The 21,718-nt window shown below is 39.1% G+C and overlaps 1 protein-coding gene across 2 annotated transcripts in view; it reads left to right on the top strand.

Moving 5' to 3' along the window:
- The window catches only part of ELMO1 (engulfment and cell motility 1), a 313,327-nt gene that overhangs the window by 101,854 nt on the left and 189,755 nt on the right, over positions 1-21,718 (top strand). For both annotated transcript variants that reach the window (XM_087767900.1, XM_087767891.1), the window contains exons 9-14: positions 5,489-5,588; positions 11,213-11,364; positions 12,253-12,331; positions 16,910-16,960; positions 18,577-18,699; positions 20,075-20,206. In XM_087767900.1, the coding sequence (XP_087624026.1) occupies positions 5,489-5,588; positions 11,213-11,364; positions 12,253-12,331; positions 16,910-16,960; positions 18,577-18,699; positions 20,075-20,206 (637 nt within the window). The remainder of the gene's footprint in view (positions 1-5,488; positions 5,589-11,212; positions 11,365-12,252; positions 12,332-16,909; positions 16,961-18,576; positions 18,700-20,074; positions 20,207-21,718) is intronic.

Below are 21,718 nucleotides of genomic sequence, written 5' to 3'. Positions count from 1 at the left end.
GATTAAGAGAAAAGGTAATTCTAATCACATCTTCATGAGGAACCAGTGTGTAATAGTTCCTCTGGGCTAGCTTCCCATGCAAACAAATGGTTACTGTCCCTCAAAGTGGATTTAGTCATATCCCATAATAAGAGTATCTATTCCTGGATTAATTAAACAATAGTTACAGTTCTGTTTAAAATTTGCAGCTTGTTTTCTTTAATCAGAGTTAATTTTCAAGCTTAAAGAAGCCTTTATACCAGGGGTACAAAGCTATTTCAGGTTTTTGGAATGCACGTGGTCTAAAATCAATAGGGCTGATCCCTTGTAACGAATGCAGGGAAACTGTACCACAAAGAAATAAAGAAAAAAAAACAACAAAAAAACCCCAAAACCAACAAACAAACAAACAAACCCCAACAAACAAACCAAAAAACCCAAACTGTGTCAGTTGCAGTGTAGCAGTTAAGTGCATTTTCTGTAATCATCTAGAAAAATAGGGGCAGCTACCCTGCAGGTTGTTCAGTCATTTTCGGCTGTACAGAGTAAGTACCAAGTAGGTGTGAATTGCTCCTAGTTTGATTTGATGGTGGCTTAGCTTCACCCTTGGAAAGGTTACTTGAAGAAACAAGGCAGTGTAGAAGCAATGAAGAGGAGCCAGAGCAATAAAAAAGGTACTTGTTCACGCTGCTTGCAAAGCATCCTGCTGCATCATCAGTCTTCCTTTTAGACTTGGTTAGGTCCTTGCCCCCATGGCTCTTCCAGAGCTCTTGTCCTCTGATGATTAGATATATTCTGCTCCCCTGTTTAAATTTATTCATGGCCGTTTATCCCTGACAACTCTAACTTAAAAAGCTGTTCTTACTCTTTGATGTTGACCTCAATGATGTCAGGCCTTTCAGCTGCCCAGTATTAGGCTGTGAGCACAGTTGCTGAATGATAAGGGACTTAAAGTTAACTGCTTCCTTAACTCTCCTGCATTTGGTAGTAGGCTGCAACTCTTTTGTTGCCTCCTGCCCAGTTAAAGTTGTTTCTTTGCTGCCTTTCCTCTGCACAATTAGAGGTCGGCTTTGGTTCTGTTTTGCCCATGACAAATGGTTTGTGTAAAGATGTACTGTCTTTGGCTTTTAGTCCTAATGGGCTGGTGGCTGTATTCTGGTTGTGGCATACAAGCAACAATGAATTTCCAGGTTCTCCTGTGCAACTTTTATCATATAAAACATGAGACATTCCACCTAGCTTTATAAAAGCTTATAGTGCCTTTTTTTTTTTGTTACCTGATGACAGCTGAACCTGACTAATTATCTCGATTTAAAGAATCATTTGAACAGCTGAATATTTTTCCCTCCTCAGTAGCAATAAAGTGTTCATTTTGGTGTGCGTGTTAAACATGGATTGAGATTCCGCCCCCCCCCCCCCCCCCAAACATCTAGGGGTTTGGGTACTCAAGTCCCATTAGTTTGTTTTGATGAGAAATCCAAATTGCTTTAGGCATCTTTAAAAATATCAGACATAATTCTATATATACATCTGAGGATCACTTAGCACACATGATAAAAAGATGGCTTAGCATGTAGAAATGATACTAGCAAGGCAGGTGAGACACAGGTGTGGTGGCCAGGTTCACATGCACATTCCTGTCATTTTTATTTTTAGGAAAGAAAAGCTAGTATAAAAATGTGTGGCATTTTTTTTCTTCACCATTTCTTAAGGTAAGAATGCAGAAAATTCGTAGGAACATGAATTAACAGCCTTTGACCTGATATTTCTCTAAAACCTAGAAATGTGAAACGCAAGTGTTGACTTACTCTTCAGTCAGGTTTGTCAGAGGGGTTGAAGCGCACAGGCTGTGGATCAGAGCATGGCCATCCATCCACACTGGAACGCCTCATGCTGGGACAGCCGATGGTGTTACCGACCACAGCTTTCTGCTGCTTTAAGAGGCATTTGCTGAGAGCTGCTGTGGGTGAGGAGGTGCTTCATGACCAGCTCCCCCGTCCTCACAACGGTGGTTAGAAGAGGGGAGTCAGACAGAAGAGACTGGGGAAAATTCATCAGCTGTCCCAGCGTAAGGTGTCCCCACCTAAGAGCCAGAGCCCTGAACAGCATTCAGGAGGGATTGTACAAGTAGCTTGCCTGAGAGCATAATCATTAAAATGTCAGTGTTAGTGAGATATGAATTTGCAATTACACAGTGCATCTTTCCTGATCATTTTTCCCCTCTTGCTGCGATGACACACATTAAAAAGCACGTTCATCAGGAATTACTGTCAAACTATTAAGTCATTTTGCCAGAGTAGCAAGGGTTTGATATTTAGTGAACTGTCGTGCCTTGTGCTGTGGATTAGTCTAAAAAGATTTTATGAAGAAAGAGGCCCCATCATTTTTCGGACTTTTTGTATGACTAAAATACTTACTTACTGAGATTTCGAGTTAAACAGCTCCTACCACATATTTTCTAAGATTACTACTTTTATGAACAAGCTTTGATTCCCGTGAAATTTCTAGCATCTATTCTGTCTGCCACTCTTAACAGTATGAGTGTGTCTGTGTGTGTGTCTCTCAAAATGAATTGCTTGGAAGTCTATTTCTACCTCTTTGTGTTTAAACACATAACAATGAATCAACGCCACTCCCTTCCCCCTCCAGATACTTTAATCCTTATCTTGCTCTAGTTACCCTGGAGATTGCTTTCATCTCTAGCTGTGCTATTCCTAATGCTCATCCTTTAAGGCTGGCTTTTGACTTTCGCAATGCCACTTAGTGTGTACATGTGTGCAGGTGCATATGTATAGCTACATATTTAAAAAAATACATGCTATGTATGTGTGGTGCTGCATAATATAGAGAGTTGGAGTATTTTATTCTGCTTGATTAGTCCCAGTGGTGCACCTCTTCACTCTCATTAATTATTTGAAGCAGTGTCCCAGGAGTGACACCTGGTGGGGTGTCTGATCATTTTAAGTTGAAAAGTACTTTCACCTTCTGGATCTCAACTGGTTGTATCATTGTCACATCTACTAAGATCAGGTTTATACAATAATACCAGTATTTTCAGCTTCATTAACCCAGTTTCCCCTCCAAAGATGTGGAGGAGGCTGGATTAATTGGCAGGATTAATCAGTAGTTTTGGTGAGAAGAATAAATGAGACTGTTGAATGTAAAGGAATTAAACTAACCTGAATTCCAGCCACTGCTGTTCTGCAGGTGAATATCCATATGCAGGTTTAATACAGTTTAAATAATCATTCTAAACTGTACCCATTGTTAAGGGGGATTAGCTTTCATGTACAATTAGTTTATAGAAGAGTATTTATGTACTAAATGCAGGTTAGTTGACTACATTTTTAAACTATGAGAAGATCTAGGGGAGATAAATTATCTGCTTAGTTTAATGCTGGGAGAGATATTTTTATCTACATTTCAACCTATATGACCTATCTTTTTGTAATTTTTTTTTCTCTTTATTTGGATCTAATTTAGTCTGGCTTCTTAAAATACCAGAATTCCATATATTTTTAAAGTATTCTGTCATGAACATGCATGAGAGTTTGGTACGAGTTTTTAGAAGGAAGCCTTTACTATGGGTGCTGTTTTATTTGTGGATTCAAAAATAACCATTTTATGCAAAAGGAATGGATTGAGGAAAATGACAGGACTGGAGCTGATTAAATTTCCTACAGAGTGTTATTGTTGTCTTGTTATGAAATCCATGGTTATTTGGAATGCGAATGATGGCATTTTAAATCTAATTTAATTCTTAAAAGATTTGCAATATTAAAAAAACCCAAGCAAACAAAAGCAACCCTCCTACCCCCCCCAAAACAAACCCCAAAACTTCCAGATAATGTATTTGCTGAACAAAATATTCCTTGCAGAATTACAGTGGATTTTTTAAAGACACTGTATTTTTCTTGTTTGCTCTTTGGTGTAGTTTTTTCATTTTGTCATAAATTATCAAAGCCACTGTGAATACCCTTACTTACTGTGGAAGAGAAAGGTGTATTTTGGGTTTTTTTGGTTTTCCTCACAAAATGTCAAGAACGGCAAATTTATTTTTAGTAGAGGGCATCTGTGGAGTTTTGATGAACAAGAGCTCCTGTCTTAAATGAAGGGGCTGCTAAAGGCTGCATCTCACCATCAGAAATCCCTAAATGGCAGATTATATCAAATCCAGTAAACTGGCTATTGGAGTTGCTACACTGAAACTGATTTTCTGCCTTATTCCTCTGTACTGCAGTACATGTCTTCCATCTGAATGGATGTTCACTTATTTGTGTTGGGTTGGTGCGGGATAGTAGGGGAACAAATCACACAGTAAGGATTACCAATTACATTGCTTAACTATGGCTGTAGTGTTAGACTCGGGTTTTGAACATACTGAGCATTGTAGTTCCAATCTGACAGTCTTTTTAATTTTATCTTTTTATTAGGTAAGCTGTTGCATTCAAATCAGTGGGACTATTCATGCTGTTTAGATTGATTGTATGCTTATGCTTGTTAATGGCTTAGTGGCAGAGTACCTTGCAGGCAGTTTGGCATGCCCTTAAAGGTAATATGTTGCTTCATTTCAGGCTCTGTGCACTGCTGCTTGTATCGAGTTGAATGGCCTCATTGAATGGTTTCATTGAAATCATTATGGTTGCTGACTGTTTGGTCCCCTGACTATATATAGAAATGAAGCTAATCTTTAAAAGCTGGTTTTTAACGTGGAAAATTCCTGTGCAGCTAGCCCGGTTAGAGCATATTCTTTATGCTGAGTTTAAACCTGTTTTGAATTTAGTTGAGTTCATGCACTGAATCTCAAATTTACAGGTGCAAGTTTTCAGGTGTAAAATGCAGTGTAGTTGCCTGCAAACACTTGACAATTTGAGCTGCATGCCTGGGTCAACGATGGGAACTTTGCAATTCGCTTGTCATGGTTGCCCATAGATAAACAAAAGGAAATGCGTCTTCAGGTTCAGAGAAAGAAATCGAGGCATTAACTATTGGAAGATTGCTGCTCAATGTATAGTCTCTTCTGGTGCATTTTAAAAATATATTTGCTTCCTTGTAAGAGAAGGAACAAACAATCCACTGGCTTTCTGCCAATCTGCTTGATGCAGAGGTACCAAAATGTGGCACCTCTGTATGACCTTCAATTAGGAGCATTTTTATAAGTTGCTAAGAAAAAGCTCACTTCTTTTCTTCTGTTAGATCTAAAACTCTGATTTTAAAAGAGAAGTTTAATTTGGACTATCTGATTTTCTTGAGCATTGCATGTGGTGTTCTCCTGGGGATTAGTTCTTCTCTTACAAAATTACTTTCCTCCAGGTGACTGTTCTTGATGTCCATGCTAAATTGTTTTGGAGACTATCTGTTGCACGGCCTCTCTTGCTCTTCTGCTACCTCTTAGTCCCTAATTGGCTTCATTTTCCTGCCTTTCTGAAAGCTTCCTCCTGCTTTATTCCCTCAGTCGTTGCCCTGCTGCATCACTGGTAAATGTTGTCATGACTCCTGTCTCTTGCAGCTTTGGAGACATGTTGTCCTTTACACTGACTGCATTTGTTGAGCTGATGGATCATGGGATTGTATCGTGGGATACATTCTCTGTGGCATTCATTAAAAAGGTAAATTTGTAATCAATGCTATCTGTTCTATATCAGTTTAAATTTTTGAGGTGAGTTGTGGTTTGTTCCCCCCCCCAGGTATATTGTTTAGGTCATTGGTCAAAAAGGTACATGAAAGTGGCATTAAAGTGCTGTTTCAAACTACAGGTATTTGTAGTTGCAGGATCTGGCCCAACTTCTACAGACATCAATGGGAGTGAAATGGGATCAACGCTGTCTTAGGCTTATTACACAAGAAATTGCTTGCTCAGTTACAGTGTGACTTCCCTGTGCAGATACCATGCAGTTAAAGCAAAAATCAGTATTTTGATTTAATGTAAATTCAAATGAGTAATACCATATTTCTTGAAACAAAAACAGCATTGAAATGTTTCCTCTGGGGGTATGGGAGGAAGAGAAATGAGTTGGTTTACAAATTGAAATTAAGCTGATATGTACTGAGTTTATCAAGTTGAACTCTGGCTCCCCTGAATCTTGCAGCTGAGGTCTGTGGTTTTGAAACAGATCTTTTCACGATTTGCAACATTTTTTTTTCTTACATGTAGGAGATGCACAAAAGCAGCAGAAACATGGGAGTACTCATTAAGTACAGAGGTTTAACAGACTTCAGAAAAAAGTTTTTGTTACTGATTTAACCCTTTTCATCTACTGTGGAAAAAAAAGAAATCCTACACCTCTTTACAAGGAATTTTCAAACCAGATTGAACTCAGAACTTATCTTAAGTTAAAGTGCATTTGTACAGGTTCAAAAGATACCAGAGTTACTTCACTAAAATGATATCAGAACCAGTAATGGAATGAATATAACCTGTGGCAAAGATCTCTTCATTTTAACACAGTGTGTCAGAGCAAAGGCTTTTAATTTAAATTTGGTTAGAAAATTGCTACCACTAAAGGAAAGTACAAATTTACTTTTGTTGCCAAAAATGAAAGAAGAATCAATTATGAAAAGAGCATTAGATATTAAAGCTCAGTTTTGGTCATTAAAAATGATGGATGCTATTTGTAAGAAAAATCAGTATAATTGATCTGGTTTTTGGACTCTTTTTTTTTTTTTTTTCTTTTTTCCAGTCTCACAGTCTAGATAGATTCTGATGATGATTATTGTTATCTTTTCATGGGAAAGAAAATAGTACAACTGTTTTTTAACTGACTTCATGAGAGACAAAGTCAAGCCCAGAATGCCTTATTTGCTAGGGGAGCCTACTAAGAAGTATGAAGAAGTTTGCTGAAATAGATCAATCTACTTTGTTAGTGACTCAAAAATGATTGTCTGTGTCTAAACATATCAACATCTTTTGCCCTGTGGGTTGTATAGTAACTACAGAAGAAAGTGTTGTGTTCACCACTGTTAATGGCTCATCTCTTCTGCCTGGCACTTCCATAGGTTTCCCTGGACAGTGACCCAATTTAAAAAACAAAACAAAAGACACAAACAAAAGCATTCTCATGAAGTACCTGTAAGAACCAAAACTGGCTGGTAAAAATCAAAAGTGAACTGGTGGCCAAGAAAGGGACCAAGGAGAAGAATAGGACAATTAGAAGAGAAAGAGAAGGACAAAGAATGACAGAAAGAGAGGAAGGAGGCACAGGTGTGTCCTGACCTGCTACGCGGCTGGAGCCAGAACAGCAGAGCCCTCAGAGGGGTTCTGTGGGCAAGGGGCAAACCTAAAGGAGCACCGTTGGACCATGTCCCTCTGGTGCCTGTCTGCAGCTTTATTCTCACTTGCTTCTGTGACCTTGGCTTTTTGACAGGCCGCTTGAGGTTGCTGATGGGCTAGCTCAAGTGGTTGACAGAATGGATAAAGGAGCTGATAAGTTTCTGCTAGCTGAGGGGGAACTTTGCAATCCTACTTCAAGTGCTTCTGCCCTTTGAAACTGTCTTTCCTGTTAAATGGAAGCCAAACTAGAATGGGGCGGAATTAATCTGAACTATTTTCTTGAATAGTTTTCTGACTTAAAATGTAGAAGTTGGAGACCTCAAGGGGAACCTTTAACTGCTTCCGATGACTAACTGCTTGGTGTTGGATGCAGTCTCCCTCCCATCCTTTGGGTACATAAAGCCTGCTGTTCCAGCTGCTGCAAATAAGAATTGACACTTTCAAGGAGAGCTTTGTTCCTTACCTTAAGGGAAAATAGCATGATTTGATAAAACTTCCTTATGATATGCAAGGTTCTCGCAAGACTTTTTTCGTGCTTATGACAAAGTTTATTTCCAGCTTCCATGGTTGCCTAAAGGATTTGGATGCCCAGTTCTTAGAAAATGTCATGGGAATTGGATATCAAAATACACTATACAAATCTGGTACTCCCATCTTTAGTTCCTACAAGAGGAGAAATAAAGTTTGTAGTATTGGTTGAGATAGTTAAAAATATCTCTTAGAATTATTTCTATAATTGCTGTTTCATAACTGTGCGATGCAGAGTCTTAACCTTGATGAATTGTTTACTCTGCCTTCTAAAATGTACTGTGCAGGAAAAGGGGGTGGCAGCAGGGAAAGTGTCTCTGTGTCTCACAACTGCCAGTTGGTTTTTCTGTAGTCAAGTGCAACTCTAGTTTCTTACTTGAAAATGAGATGCACACTTTAAAATTTTACCATGCATTAGGACTTAACAGAGACAAAACTTTGTTAGATTTTTCTGTACATTTCTGACATCAAAAGGTTCCAGGCAGGATTACTTCACTGTTCTTTCCCTGTGTGGTTTTTGTTGGTGGCGCAGTTTATTTTGTTTGGGTTTTTTTTTCTTTTAATTCTTGTTTTTTAAATTTTGAATTCTTTCCTGTGCTTAAGTGATGCTGAAACAGGAAGAGAACTGAGATGTTGTAGTTTAGTGTGCTGTAGGTTTCTCATCTACCCTCACTTTACATGTTTAGCACCTGTTTCATCAGAGCACTGGGGCTGAACGTGTAAAGGCATTCTGATTCCTAATTTCCCTTGAAGTTGATAGGAAGTTAAGCACCGAGGCATTTCTTTTGTACGTGGCTATATATGTCCCGAAAGGTTACAGGTATTTTGCTGAACAAATAGTTTTATCCTTAATGAGACACACCCATGTGGCAGGTTTTCATGTGAAAGTGCAAAGCAATGAAGTTGCTTATTTCTGGAGGAGAGGTTGTATTTCTGTGAGCTTGCATTATTTTTATCATCAGAATTTTTGATAAATGAGTGCAAGATTATTTTTGGATGTTGAAAGCCCTCCCTGTGCGTGGTGCTCAATAAGCAGAGAACAGCAAATAACACAAATTTGAACTTTTATTGATTCTTGTCTCTTTTCAAGAAGGGTCTTTTTTTCCACATTCAGAACTTAAAGTATGGTAGTAGAATTTCTTTTTAATCTAATTTTGCTCCCTCTGGAACTGGCATACCTTATTTATCAGGGTAGACAAGCCTATTGTTTCTGGCCAGACTTCATGCTTCAGCAAGGTGGTTATGAATATACATAGCTTGACATGCATGTTACCTAGCAGATGTTTTGCATGTGTGTTCAGTGTGATAATGTCATAGCTTTTTAAACACACAAGCCAGCTTCATACCTTGGGTTTGTGATTATGATTAAAAGACGTTATGGTCCAGGGTCAGAAGAATAATATGTCTAAGGCAGCCTTTCCTTGACTGAGGTTTCAGTTACCTATACTGTTACATTTCTGCAGGCCCCCGATATGAATATGTTATATCCCAGTGAAGCATTTACACTGCCACTTGAAATATCATGAGAAAGAGCTGCTGCACCAAGAATAATTCATACCTGTCAGGGCTTCTAAAGAGGATGGTGACAGCAGTCTGACAAGTTGGGACACAGTCTGGACATACTGTATTCCTGCTGCACAACTGACCCATGGATGCCTGATGACTGTGAGGCATCCAGAGCGCATTTGGTTTATTGTGTGAGCGGTGCAGAGTTGCTCTGTGCATACACTGTCTGTATTGTGGGCCTTTGGGACATCTGGCAGCTCTGGCTGCAGTGCATCAGAAAACAACTGGTTTACCGTTAAGAGAGGTAGGGTAGTACAGTGCTTCTGAGATGCAGCTTGTTGCTTTAAACACCACCATGTGCATCATATACTAACGTAAATATTACTTGGGCTCAGGACTTGCAGGCAGGAGATATTGAATGCCCAGAGTAGAAAAAGGCTAATTGAGTTGCTTCTCTGCTCCTATTCTCTATGCATGCATGGGTTGGTTCTTTATTTTCTGTAAAGTCAATGTGTATTTCCTGAACTGAGTTATATTCACCATGGAATGTTCCTGTTGTGGTAATGCAAACCAAGTAGCAGAGCAAACAGCAGCACTGCGGTAGATTAGAAGAAGAAAAATCTGTCCCTCTTTCGTCGTCCTCTCCAGCCAAAGTTGCAGAAAGGGTATTTTGCTCCTTCAGCACTACTCAAAGTGTCACAAGTGCAAAACAATGTCATTGTCCACATGTCGATATTTAACTGTGAATTTTACAAGCAGCTAGGCAGCTTTTCCAAGCATACGGCATGCCTTTCTTCTTGCAAAAGGAAAATGATGCCAAAGTCTAAGGAAACATCCAGAATCAGAAGCAGTATAATCACATTAGTGGCTTGTAGCATGAGTACTGAAGAACCACGTGGACTTGAAGTTTTCTGGAAGGAACGCATCAAACTTGAGACAGGGCCACTGTAGTCTGTTACTTGGCTGTCAAGAGCAAATAACTGTGGTCAAATGACGTTTCTTCTGTCTGTCTGTGCTTCCTCGGGTACCTTTCAGCTTGACTGTGCTGGTATTGGTGCATTCAAGGAAACCCCGGCAGTTCCCGCTTCCTGCGTCAGCAGAAGGCAAGCTTCTTCCCGGGAAGCCAGGTCCAAGGACTGGGCAGCATGCGGAAGAACGCAGATTGCCACATCTTACTGCACAGCTGTGTTGACTCTGCGGATGAGTGTGCAGCATGCCATTGCCACACTGCAAAAAAGCAGCGGTCAGACCTGGCTTTGATTAACGTGCCATTTATTTGTGGCAGCTTGCAGTAAAAGTGAAGGTTATTAATGCATGAACACTTAGCAAGAATGGACTCTAGACAGAACCATGGAACCAGTTGTGCCGATAAAAGATCAAGAGAATTTTAATTTGCAACCTGGAGAGAGCTTTCAGTGATGTTGGTAACGGCAAGGGGGAAAAAAAACCAAACGTATTTTGCTAGAGCATGTTTTGCCAGAGAGCTAGATGTAAATTTCTCTTTTGAAACAGTTGTCTTGAGCCTAGATATTTGTTTAGAGAAAACTGGCTGCACAGATTTCTGCTGGAGAGAATGAGAAGTATTCCTCTTGTCCTTTCCAAAGTTTTCCTCACAAAAAATATAACCGTTATAGTTCTTTAATGTTGATTTATCGTGTTCAGAATGTAATGTTGAAGCATATATTTTGGTGGTATGAATATTGACATAAATCTATGGTGATTTGTGCCAGCTGAAGAATCTGCGCCATTGTGTCCTTTGAAGGTATCTGCAGTGCCTGGTTGATTGCTTTCAGGTATTCACTGATACCTGGGATGTGGACAAGACTACTTTTATTCTAATACATTTCTGAGCAACGTCCACAGTTTTCTTTCTTCCCTTTCCCTGTTTTCATGACAAAATGTAAATTCTCTGAATGTTTGATTTTGTAGATAGCAAGCTATGTGAACAAATTTGCCTCGGACATCTCGATCTTGCAACGGTCACTAGCAATCCTGGAATCAATGGTGCTCAATAGCCATGACCTGTACCAGAAGGTGGCACAAGAGATCACAATTGGGCAGCTAATCCCACATCTGCAGGGGTGAGTGTCTTCAACTGCCACCAGATAAGGTGGATTATTTTTTTCCCCAAATGAGCACAGCATTTGGAAAGAGTGGTATAAAGACTGGCAACCCCCTGTGTGACTCCTCCATCCACTCTAAGTGGCTGGATGACTGGTAACCAGCTTTCTGGAGCTGCTTGATCATTGTTTTTTTGTTGTTTTTTTTTTTCTTTTTTTCTTTTTTTTCCGCACTAAGCTGCCTGTGTAGTTGGAAGTGGGGAATGAAGGGAAGAGCATCCCATAGTAATAAAATGCTTAACGCCATTAGCATACAGATGGGGTTGTTTTGCTTGCCAGCCTCTGGGAAGTGTGTAAGACAAAAATTGGTCAACTTCTGCTGAAGCTATATTTGAAAAGGGAGAGGCTTTTCCTTAAACAGTAATGCGCAGTGGTTAAATGGATGTAAACTGCCTCTTGTAGCATAGGGTAATGTATTGTGAACCATAGTTATGCTTGCCTCCCAGCTGGGAAATTTTCCACTTACTTGAAAAGCTTTTTATACCATCAGGTTCATCTCCAGAACCCTTTAGGGAAGATTCCTCTTCCTACCTCTAGCTGTTGGGCATCTGTCAGAAGCTGATTGTCTAGGCTCCTGATATGATGTGTGGAGGGTCAATGGCACTTCAAGGGTGTGATTCATTCCACCTTCTTGAATGCTGAGTCTCTCTCTGGAACATCTTGTCTCTCTTAATAATAGAGACAACCTGGTCATGACCAACTTGGACTGATTGCCTAACTTTACATGGTTAAAATTAAGTGCAAACAACCCCTCCACTTCTACCTGCAGTAATGCAACTGGAAAATCAGTTTCTACAGCTTGTATGTATTCACGTTCTTTTGTTGTGTTGATAATTTTGTTCCAAACAGGACAGACCAAGAAATCCAGACATATACCATAGCAGTAATAAATGCACTTTTCCTTAAAGCACCGGATGACAAGAGGCAGGTAAGTTGTTGGGTCTTGTTGTCTATCTACATATTTGTAGGAAAAGTGTGTCATATTCATACCTGCAGTTGTCCCAGTCACACTTTTCCTGCAGTTATTTCAAACTGAAGATTGTTCTGTTGTTTCATGCTGTTATAATATCATTCATTTTAATGGAGCTACCTCCATCTTGCACCATTATTAGTAGGGATTAAGCATTCTTCTGTGCTTTTTTAGTTCCCTGTAACCTCACATGAACCATATTGACTGTGGCTGGCTGTAGTATTTATTGTACTGAACTCCTTGCCAGCACGGCTTGTAAAACCCATGCTATTTTTTGGTAAACTGTTCCCCCCACCCCGATTTTTTAATAAAAATTGCATTCCTTTTGAAAATGGAAATATCTTGTCATGTAAGCATTTAATGACTTTTACAGTATACTATTTTAAGTTAACTTTAGTGCCAGAGATCAGAAGTCTCAAAAGGAAATACTTCAAGATGCTAGTTGCTGTTAAATGAGGATGGAATGCAATGTGTTATGAAACAGAGAAGTGTTACCCATGTTTATCAAGTCATTAGCCTGCGTCAAAACAGATTTAGTCATTTATTTATTTAACGTTTCTGTCACCAGGAACAGTGGTGATAATTCTTTTGGTGACATACTGTTAGTGTCCAGAACAAGTTCATTGAGAGCTGCTGACCAGTTCTGACAAGGACTTTCTTTAGATTTATTTACATTTTAAAATGCTGGAGATTGTTTAAACAAACATCAAAGCCCTAATGGATAATTTTTCTTTTTTGCTTCAAAAATATTTTTAAACTTACACAGAGGAAAGTAAAACCATGGTTTAATTTCAAAAAAGGCCTTTTTTCCCCCCATTCCTTTTTTCCTTCTTCCTCCAATACAGCCTTCAGTTATTAAGGGAAGAAGGCACCTAATGAACAAAAATTGGAATAAAAAGTTTCTTTCAGTTTTGACCCAAATCTATGATAGGTCCTTGTAAGAAAAATAAATATTTCACTTTTTACATTTGTAAATAGTTGCTACTGCTTTGTTTTTGTGAAAAGTATGCTTTAGTTATATTTGAAGTTGAGAGACAATGTCAGATGTAGATAAGACCTTAGTAGTAATCAGTGGGCATGTGTTTCTGAAGATGACAGTACCACAGGGTCTTCCCAGCAAGTGAAACTGCATTTCACTCACAGCGTAACCATCTAGTGAGGATGGCAGTAGACCATGCAGACTTCACTTCGCCTGTAGTACCTGCTGTGACACAAAATCGTTAGTCACGGAGTTTATGACCATTAGAACATAAAGACCTGATTTGACTTGAAGGCTAATAACTATGACACTTACAGAAAATTTCCTTCAGCCTTTAATAACCTATAAGAAGTGTTCAGAATCTGTTAGGTTTCTCCTTATATCTGTCTTGTGGTTAATTAGTAAACCATACATCGAAGAAGGTAGGTGTCCATTAGCTTCAAGATAGGGATAACTGATATTGTTTATTGAATTCTGTCTTTCTAAGACAGCAAACTTAGGTGATGCAGTCTCATGTAATTATCTGACTATAGGTCCTCAAAAGTTAAGGTTCAGCACTGTTGTGGTTTAACCTGGCGGGCAGCTAAACACCACACAACCATTTGCTCACTCCCCCCACCAGTGGGATGGGGGAGAGAATCAGAAAACAAGGTAAAACTCATGGGTTGAGACAAAGACAATTTAATAGGACAGAAAAGGAAGGGAAAATTATAATAATGATAAAAGAATATACAAAACAAATGATGCACAATGAATTGCTCACCAACCGCTGACCGATGCCCAGCCGGTTACTGAGCAGTGGCCCTGTCCCCGCCCCAGCCAGCCTCCCCAGTTTTTGTTCAGCGTGACGTCATATGGTATGGCATAGCCCTTTGGCCAGTTGGGGTCAGCTGTCCTGGCTGTGTCCCCTCCCAGCTTCTTGTGCATCTCCAGCCTCCTTGCTGGCAGGGCAGTATGAGAAGCTGAAAAGTGTAAGCAATGCTCAGCAACGACTAAAACATCAGTGTGTTATCAACATTATTCTCATCCTAAGTCCAAAACACAGCATGATACCAGCTCCTAGGAAGGAAATTAACTGTATCCCAGCTGAAATCAGGACAAGCACTCACCACTAATTTGGTTAGGAGTGAGAAACTACACCAAACCCCATATGACTCTAGGAGCTTTGGTACCCTCCCTGCTGCCATCTTACAGGGACTGGCATGATGTGGATGACTGCACTGCAATTAAAGAAAGGATATAAATTGGTGCTGGTATCTGAATTCCTTCCCCTCCTTTTTTTTTTTTTTTTTCCTTTTCTATTTCTGTAGTGCAAAAAGCCAAGAGGGTCATGGCTTTTCTTTTTTAATGAGGACTCCCTTGTTGTTTTGCTTCCTCTGCCACTGTCAAGGACCAAATCATCTAGAGAAACCTAGGTTATTTGAAAAAAAAAAAAAAAATCTTTATCAGAAGAGAGCTGTGAATTTGAACATTGGAATGATACTGTGAATGTTTGAAACACTTTTGTTGGCAATTGTCTGCATTTTTAGAGAGATGTGTTGCTATGGGAAATGAGATGGCAAATTTTGTGAAAAAATTCTTGTTCTCATCTGTTACTACAATACTTATTTTAGAAGAGGCAGCTCATCAGCTGCTAATAGCCATATAGCCTTCTTGGAGACAAAGTTGATTTTGTTGCAGTAATTGGTTTTGTGAATGCTTGTTGCTCCTATCAGTTTTTGGTTCAGTGACAAAAAACAACATCCCAATAAAGGCTTTTTAAATTACAGGTATAAGAAAGAAGTGACAATTTGTTAATCTTCTCCAAAAAGTAAAATAAAAGAATTCCCATTTTTTTACCTTGAATGCAGAAAAGACTTACCTCATATTCTTTACCTGTCCATCTTTTGGCAGTGGATATAATTTGGCAAAACCAGCCAGTCTGTTTCCCGTAGCAGCCAGTCTGTTCCCTGTAACATGAAGTATATCGTGTGCCTGGCACTCCCCCTGCAGCTCAGTTGTGCATTTCCAAAAAGAGATGGAAGCATCTGTATCATTCATTCCTTTGCTGTTATGTGCAATTGAAACCTGCTCAGCTGGAAAAGACTTAAAAACTAAAGCGGAGTTTCTCTTGTCTTTAGTCCCTTCTTCCGTCCTTCTCGTTCCCGTGTTCTGTTGCAGCACCCTTTATCTGGTATAAAGAAAAGAGTCAACATCCATGACTGCCTCCTGTCTCGAAATGAGAATTACTTCCTTTTTGCAAGCAAGTTCTCACCCTAACGCTTGCTTTATTTACATCGTTTCTGCAGCCATGTTTCAGCAATCCAACTCTTTGTACGTTTTATGCAATAGTCTCAGTTTTCCTCTTTCCTAGTTTCTTGTTTGTTATAGAAAAGTAACCAGTATGTACTCTGTATTACTCTTCAACTCTCAAAGATCAGCAGGAGTTTTTTAAAATTTGTTTCTCCTGAATGTGAACAATATTTTTGATATGGCGCCAACTGCACAGAATCACAGTGCATCCTAAGAATGTCCTTAAGCATGTGTCAGCGTTGATGTGATATGTTGTGCTGTATTATGTAAGGCTGTGATACATGAGCTCTATTTCCAATCAGTGATCTACTAATTCCAAACATTACCCCTTTATGTACATGTAAACAGTGTCTAAATAGCAGTGTGCAGTGTTATCCAAATCCTTAAATAGTACATTTTGAAAACAAGAATTTAAAAAGAATTACAAGATGATAATTACAATAAGTGGTATGCGTTGCATATGCTAGCATATGTCGACACACACACACACGCATTTCTGTATTAATGGAAAAGATCATGGAACTTAAAAATGAGGTATGGACTTGTAGGTATGGTTAAGATTAGACTCTCGTGCTTGGTAAGTATAAAATATTCCCTCGTATGCATTGTAGGACGGTTTGCGGCATGGACAGCCGGGATCAGCTGCTTAAGAATGAAAGTGAAAGCATATTCACCTTGGTAGTGGCTTCAGACAGGTCTAGAAAGAGAAGTTAAGAAAGAGAAGACAAAAGAGTGGACCAATGTCAACGTTGCTACCAAAATAGAGGGGAGAAGTAGTATTTGCTATGATGAAACAGTACCGAGTTGTAAGCTGATTTATTAAGTGAAAGTTAGAGCACTTGACTTTAAAACAGCCAAAATATTAATGTAAATAAGCATGTTGTTTGATGTCTTTTAAAGTCCTGGCTGGCTTCCATTCCGTGCTTCCTTCTGTGTTGTTTGTGGGGGGAAGGTTGTGCTTGAACAAGTGTGTGTAAATACTCTGTTTAACCCTCAGAGGTCTCTTCTGAGGTCTTTCATTGCTGGTTTTGGATCACCAAAGTCCTCAGCTTGTGACACACTTGTCACTTTCTTTGCCCCTTTTGTCATAGTTTGGGTTTGTGACCCTCAAAATAATGCATACAATCGTATAGCTGATGTGCTGCTTTATTTCATTTGTAAATAACACTGCAGAAACTTAAGACTAAAACTTTAAGTCAGTGTTCTTCTAGGTGTGGCACTAAAATACCTGCTTCTAGCTAATTTTTTTTTTTAACTTAAATCAGGAAATGGCAAACATTTTGGCACAAAAGCAGCTTCGCTCCATCATCTTAACTGTGAGTATATAATTTTCAAAGTTATTTTTCACTAGCAGACAGAAAAGGTGACTCCAGTTTTGGTGTTCATAGGTTTTATCTTAATATATTTTAATTTGCACTTGTATTTCAATATGTTTTGAAGCCTGTAATATACAAGATAAAGGTTTGGTTGTTGAATGGGTTCAAAACTGATTATCAGGAAGGGTATTTTCCCAGTGAAATAAATTGTGGTTTCTTCAGGAAAATATAATAATGAGTAAAAGAAGAATACCTCAAGCATTTTCTTCCCATGGAGAATGTGAACTTTAGTGTGCAGATGAGGGTTTGTCTGAGGAATTTATAGCAAGTCCTCTGTGTTAAGGTTTGGAGCTGATGACAGCTGAGTAAGCTGCACAGGGCTTTCCATCTTGCAAAACGAACCTCTGTGTTTTTTGGTTCTACAGATTATTCTGTCTTGATATAAAGTTGCACACAATTTGTCACCACTTGCACAAAAGAAGCATGAAATATAGCTCAGTGTGAAGTTAATGAATGTAATATAAAAGACTTGCATCTGCTGTCATGGAAAATCAGAGGGATTTTGCCTTTGGCTTTAGAGTAGATTACATCTTCAAGGGAACAAGGGAAAGTGCTCCTTTTCTGTTATGAGGTACCTAGGCAGTGTCAGACAAACCAAACAACAACCAAGCAAGGCCCTTGTTCTTTCTCATTCACTGTCATAATTTCAATGATGCATACAAAAAACCAGAATTTTTTTTCAGAAGGCATATTTTTACACTGCTTCTATTCATGATAAATTCGGTATAAGCATATGGATAATATTCTTAGGTGTTCATTTACTATCATAAAATACTCTAGTGCCTTTTGGCAGACAGATTCTTTTATTCTCTGGAGCTGTACAATATCAGTTGCTGTATCCATCTGCTACTTGATGACTCTCTCTCCTTATGTATGCTTTGCTGTGTTTAGTGACTTGGGTTTGTTTCCGATATAGAACCACTTGGTGTTTTTTTGGCACACCAGGGATTTTTAAATTGTCTATCAATTTGGTATCTGCTTTCTAAATGGGATAATTATGCACATGTGGCGCATTGTATGCTAAGCAGTTTTCCTCATACAGAACAGAGTTGTCTGGTAGAGGTAGGATTGTGGTGTGGTGTTGACTCCTGCAGCAGTAGCCCTGTTATATCACTGTATTTGCAGGTTGTGTTTGCAGCCTGAATACTTTTTCTGTTCAGGTAGCTACTCTCTTAAATATTTTCTTAATATACTCTCTTTTTATTTTTATACAGAGCTCTAATGCTCTTGGTAAGGAGTTAATTTTTCTTCAACGTGACTTCTCAGTACTGATTTTTTTGTTTTTATGCCACTTCTCAACATGTGCACAGGCTCTATCTAGTGGCCGTAAGGAGAAAGCTTCGGTGCATTGTCATTGTAAAGTCTTGTCCCTTAAAGTTACTTATATAGTAGTACCTAAATCAGTACCATTAGTACTGGTTTGTTTTTCTTTTTTTCTGGAGTGTACATACACTATTGCATAGCAAACGCATCCTTACAGAAACGGAAACACCTGAGTGCACCTGAGGTAATTTTCTGATAAGATGGCATTCACCGGAGTCTCTCTTTCTTTGCAGCATGTTATCAGGGCACAGAGGGCCATCAATAATGAAATGGCACACCAGCTTTATGTTCTGCAAGTACTTACCTTTAACCTTCTGGAAGACAGAATGATGACAGAAATGGATCCACAGGATCAGGTAAGCACCTGGCACGATCTGGTCAGAACAGGAAGAGGACAACTGCTCATTGCTCTGCCTAAAGCTCTTTATGGATGAAAAGACACTGCTAGGAATGCTTACACAATTCCTTCATTCGTTCTCTCTCTCTGAAGTTGGATTATGTTTTCTGGTTGTTAGAAGATGTACTGGCTATTGCATTCCTTGTGCAAAAGTACAACAAAACGGCCAGGCCTTTCTCCTTAGCATGTAGTTCCATGAACTGAATTTGATGTCATCCTGAGCTAAAACTCCAAGCAGTGGTCCAGCATTTGTTGCGTTTGTGTACTTCTCAGAAGCAACAGAGATGTATGGTCCTTCCTAAAAGTACTTCTGTACAGCTAAAATGAATGTTTAAATGAAAATTAAAATTATCTGACATGTAGAGTTGAAGTTAATTTGTGTTACAATAAAACCCATTTTTGTTACTGGGAACCTATATAGTAGTTGTTCGTTTGTTTATTGCTCTCTGTGTCCAAACACCAGCTTTAATATTATTCATTGCGAAAGAAGAGACACTCCCCTAAGATATTCAAGTTTAAATATAGAGTCAATGAGCCATAGAGAAGATGTGTTTTGTTTCTTTATTATTTGTGGCCTTTTTTTAGCCCCTGTACAAGGAGGAACCTGATTTCATTTTTAAGAGGGAGTTGTGTTAAGACTTGGTGATAATTTGGAGAAGAGGAGGCGGGAGAGTGAGATGCTTGTAACCATAAGTAATAGCATGCTGTTGGATTTTACCCTTCCTGTTTCTTAAGTTTGAGGCAGGAAAGTTTGGCTCTCAGTAATGTACATGCAGTTACGTGGTGCAAATCTCCACAGAGAGTGACTAACACAGTGGTGTTAATATTGATGGTAGGATCGTTATCACTGTCTTGAGACATTTCTAGTGATGTGTAACTGCAGTAATTCCTCTCTTGCCCATTCCTGTGCTAGCAAAAATGTACAGTTACCAAAAGGAATGCAGAGTGCTGAGCCATTTTAATTTCAGCCAGCAAAATGCTTAAGCACCAGCTTAATTTGAAACGTGTGTGATCTCTTGGCTTCTGTGGTTTCATGCCTGTGGTTAAAATTAAGTATGTAGTTAGTGGCCTTGCTAACGCGAGTCCAGCTTCTGTAAGTCAACACTTAAGCGTCTGTGTGTGAACCCCACAAATGTGAGGACTTTGGAAAATGGGAACCACAAAGTCATTCTTGCTGACTGTCTCTCTGAGTATGAAGTAGGGAATTTAGACCAAGAAAGGCTGGGTAGTGGAGGGAATGCAGTGTTTTGAAACAGCCTTTGTGGTATTGGTTATTAAAGTAAGAGTTAAGTTATTTTAACTGATTTTTTTTTTTTAACCTTATTTTAACATAGGCTCAGCGGGATATCATATTTGAACTCCGAAGAATTGCATTTGATGCAGAATCTGAACCTAACAACAGCAGTGGCAGTATTGAGAAACGCAAATCTATGTATACTCGAGACTATAAAAAACTTGGATTTATTGTGAGTATTTTTGTGTGGTGGTACACTGAAAGTGGGTGAGTGCATCTGTTGTGGTACATCCTATAATCAGTCACTTCTCTTACTTGGTCTTCTGGCTATTTGCTACAAGGGATTAGCATAATTTCTGTGGTGGCGGTATTTTGGTTTTGTTTGTGTTTTTTGTTTGTTTGTTTTTAAATCTTGTTAACTTGACGAGATTGCTTTATCAGAAGTTAGGGTTAATTGGAAGAAATAACTATCTGAGGTTGAAGCACATAGTCTTGCATGACATGCCGTAATTAAAATCTAACTTTTAATGATATCTTGGATGAACAGGCATTATCTAATGGATCTGTGGCAGACCTGTAAAGTCATTGTATTCTGTTAGTAATAATGTGGGCTGATAAGCTCAATAAATCTGAGGTAGGACTTTATGGTATTTACTTGTAGGGCCTTGTGTTTTGGTAGCTTGAACTACTTTTATCTGTGAGTCGGGGATGCAGAATCTCTTACCCGGACCTAATCAGACCAGTTGGAGTTCTGGTCTTGGCTGAAACTGTGTTGGGGAACAGAGCACGATCTGGCTAAACTGTTGCATACATTTATGTTAATGAATAATGTGTATTTTTCCCCCTCTGGAAACACAGCATGCACACATACACTGCAATCAGTATCTTGATTTATTGTTTACTTTAGGTTAGTATGCAATTTTTTCTCCTTAGGTAAAATTGTATGCTTCATATCTTATGTGATTCATTACTTTGCTGTTGGCCTGGCAAATATACACCGAATATAGTACAGTAGCCACAGTTATAGACAGGGTGGTTTTAAACATTTTTGGTGCAAGCTGAAGCTCGCTGTGCGGTTTGAGCGCTCTGCTCAGCACCATGGCATAGGGCTCAACATTACCCAGTTCCCTTGTGGTTTTGGGAGGAGGCTTTCTGGGTTCTGATATTTGTTTTCATTACTGATGAGCGAGGAAAAATTGCTGCTCTATCAGTGCTGTTGCATTTGTAAGAAGTCATAAGTAAATAGACAGGAAGGGACGAACTTTGGGTTGTAAGCATGATCGTAAAATTAGGGCTTTAACGTGGGTTTTTTTGTTGTTGTTGTCTATGAATCTATTCTCGGTTCCCATGCAAATAGAAGACCATTGCTATCCCAACTTCTGAGACTGGCAACTCCTGTGGTGAGATGAGCAGAGGACTTTGTACCCTTAAGGCCAGAACTAAAAGAAAATACAGGCCCTGGCTTAGAGACAAATGGGCTGGATATAGAGCCTCCAGCTTGTGCTGAATGAGAACAGAGGTGGGGGTCACTGTCATAGGAGGAGGCAAAGTAACTGGTGGCAAAGAAAGAAATGGTGACAAACAGAGGGAATGATGGGGTATGCTATAGTCATGGGGGGGCTGTACATACAGGGATTGTGGCATATGGAAGAATCAAAGAGATCAAATTTAAAACAATCGTTCTCTAATTCAGGCTGATCACTTGATCACTTTTGGATATCTGCTGCTCACTCTAGTTTTATGA

This window comes from Nipponia nippon, unplaced genomic scaffold, assembly GCF_047370975.1.
Source record: "Nipponia nippon isolate SJK-2023a ecotype South Korea unplaced genomic scaffold, ASM4737097v1 scaffold_1, whole genome shotgun sequence".
Lineage (NCBI taxonomy): Eukaryota > Metazoa > Chordata > Aves > Pelecaniformes > Threskiornithidae > Nipponia > Nipponia nippon.
Note: the sequence above shows the minus strand (reverse complement) of the source record. Positions and strands in the feature narration are given on the sequence as shown.